At 29.6% G+C, this 2,780-nt stretch overlaps 1 protein-coding gene across 1 annotated transcript in view; it reads left to right on the top strand.

Moving 5' to 3' along the window:
* The window catches only part of LOC108579051 (rap1 GTPase-GDP dissociation stimulator 1-B), a 5,227-nt gene that overhangs the window by 950 nt on the left and 1,497 nt on the right, over positions 1–2,780 (top strand). The window contains exons 3-7 of the mRNA XM_017942480.1: positions 27–260; positions 564–730; positions 1,012–1,243; positions 1,339–1,485; positions 2,328–2,741. Coding sequence (XP_017797969.1) covers positions 27–260; positions 564–730; positions 1,012–1,243; positions 1,339–1,485; positions 2,328–2,741 — 1,194 coding nt within the window. The remainder of the gene's footprint in view (positions 1–26; positions 261–563; positions 731–1,011; positions 1,244–1,338; positions 1,486–2,327; positions 2,742–2,780) is intronic.

The raw sequence follows: 2,780 nt of genomic DNA, 5'->3' as shown, positions 1-2,780 counted from the left end.
TAAATAAATATGAACTTTCTTTTTAGAAGCTACTGACTTCACAGTAGATGATGTCTTCTTAACTTTGTTGCACCATGAATCTAAAGAGATTGTAGCAAAGACTGCTAAAGCAATTGCTGAGATTGCAAAAAGTGAAAAAGGAAGGGAAAAATGCACCAATATAGACTTGGTTACTACATTAATAGATCTTTTAAAGGAAGATCGTGTTGATGTATTGACACAGACATCCAGAGCTTTGGGAAATATTTGTTATGAGAATGGTAGGAAGTTTTAATTCCTAACGACCCAAATTTTATTCATGTATGTAGCTAACATTAAAACTACTATTACTATAATATGCCATCATTAAAACTAGTGACACAAATGACTTTATTCATTAATTTTCATCTAATTAATACCTAATTTTAACTAATTGCTTCTAATATTAAAAGTACTATTAAAGTATAATATTTAAGATTTTTTGGTACAGTGTTTAAAGACTAACAGGAATGATTTAATTTTTAAAATTAAATTTGAAAAAATTTGCAAATGATATGATAATTGATAAATTTATATTTTTATAGAGAATGGTAAGAAATTTGTCGAAGATAAAAATGGGTTAATGTCAATTTTGGGTGTATTGGAGAAAAGTGTTGCATTAAAGGATGTAGAAGGTGCACCATTCCTTCGTAATGTTGCTGCAGGACTTTTACTAAACTTCCTTATTGATCGACCATCTCTCTATTCAAAGGTATGGTATGTTTCACATGTTACATTTTCTTTAGTTGTTATGTTTTCTTATTATAATTATTATAACTATGCTAGTATGTTATTTAAAAATTTTAATTGTATACTGTTAATATGTTGTAATGTAGCATATGTATATTTTATCTGGATCAATGACAGTATAATAAATTATAACAAAAATGAATGCACATGAACAAGTTGTTTGTAAATAGTATACATTCTTTAAATGACATACTATTATATATGTGGTAAAAAATATGTTAATCTGTAGGAAAACTTTCATAGGCATTGGAACATGAGATGGTGCCTATCATCTGTACCATTTTAGAAACTGATGGAACTGCAGGTGGAGAGGCTGCAATGCATGCTCTTTCAATATTGAGAATACTTGATGATGATTCTGCAGTATTTTTGGATGAGAGGCTTACAAAAATTTTAGTAAATATTTTAACAACTGATACATCACTGGAACTTTTTGAAATGTGTTTAGAAGTTCTTCATGGTCAAGCAGAAGATGGTATCTATTTGATACATAAAACATAATATTATTCTAAGCACGTAATAATAATTTACGAATATTTGATTAATTATGAATACACATTTAATTTTCAGAAAAAGCAAAATCATTGCTTGCTAGGGCAGGTGTTTGTGAATTGTTGTTAAAACTTTTAGAAAAACACAGTCCATATTGTACAGATGAAGAAACTAGGTCTGTGTTAAAAATTGCTTGCAATCTAATTGTTCTTGTCTTAACTGGAGGTATGTTAACAAAACAAAGACATCAATTGGTAATATCATCTTATTTGTTTTAATAATATCTTTATATATAACTTATAAGTAAAACTTCTCTTAATATTTTATCTAAATTAAAACAATAATAATTATTTATGCTTGACCACGCGAAAGTGAAGCTTCCAACGCGTATACCCAAGAAAATAAACTGTAAGAAAGTGGATATGCCATCCTAATTACTCTATGGTCCTATACTGTCTTCGTTTAAGGGGAACTTCTGGTGTAAATAAACAAATGGTTTTCAATCAGCAATTGGTAACGTTGCGCGCTGACAAAAGAATAGGAAACTGAAAAGGTTGTCTGGCCGTTAATCATTTAATAGAACCTAGGACATTAATTTCCAAATGACTTGCATACATATGAAATCGCAAACACTGACAGTAAACCTCAGAAAATTTATTAATATTTTTTCAGATTTAGAAAAGTGAAAACTATATATTTTTTTGTTATTCTTGAATAATAAAAATAGCTTCCTGCGCTCATCTGTTACCGACTGCTCCCACAAGGTTCAGTTGCAGTCTATCCTTGATCATGCTACCTCGTAAAAAGAGTAAGTATGATAATGTTATTCGAAGGCTATTCATTGTAATTGGCTGATTATTAGCGAAGACGTCACGAGTTCTCTTTCACCTTCCCCTTTTTGACCCTAATCCCTCCAAGAAGCTTCATTTCAGCTTGGTCAGGATTACTAGGATAAATTAGTAAACATTAAAATTATATTTCTCATTTAGTGTTGAATCAAAATCATTATATAATTTATAAAAAAATATTTATATGTTAGAAAATATGTAAGTAATACTACCTTTTAGATGACAGTATGAATACTTTGTATGATGACAGTAATGGTGTTGTATATAAAAAGCTGGTTGAATGGCTTGATAGTGAAGACAGAGACTTGCAAGTCACAGCAGTATTAGCAATGGGCAATTTTGCACGTACTGATGCCCATTGCAAACTTATGGTTACAAAAGGCGTTCATTGTGACCTTTTAAAATTGCTTCAGGAGAATAATACTGATGCTGGTGACATAATTTTTCAACATGCTTTACTCAGTGCTTTAAGGAATCTTGTTATTCCTGCAGATAATAAACCTGTAATATTGAAAGATGGACTGATCAATGTTTTATATTCCATGCTGGATATTCCATCATATCCAGTTGTGTTTAAATTATTGGGCACTTTAAGGATTGTTATTGATGGTCAAAGTAAGATTGTTTTAGACATATTTATAACAGATAATATATTTATATTTTACTTTAATT

The sequence above is a fragment of the Habropoda laboriosa genome, unplaced genomic scaffold (assembly GCF_001263275.1).
Source record: "Habropoda laboriosa isolate 0110345459 unplaced genomic scaffold, ASM126327v1 scaffold42, whole genome shotgun sequence".
Taxonomy (NCBI): domain Eukaryota; kingdom Metazoa; phylum Arthropoda; class Insecta; order Hymenoptera; family Apidae; genus Habropoda; species Habropoda laboriosa.
Note: the sequence above shows the minus strand (reverse complement) of the source record. Positions and strands in the feature narration are given on the sequence as shown.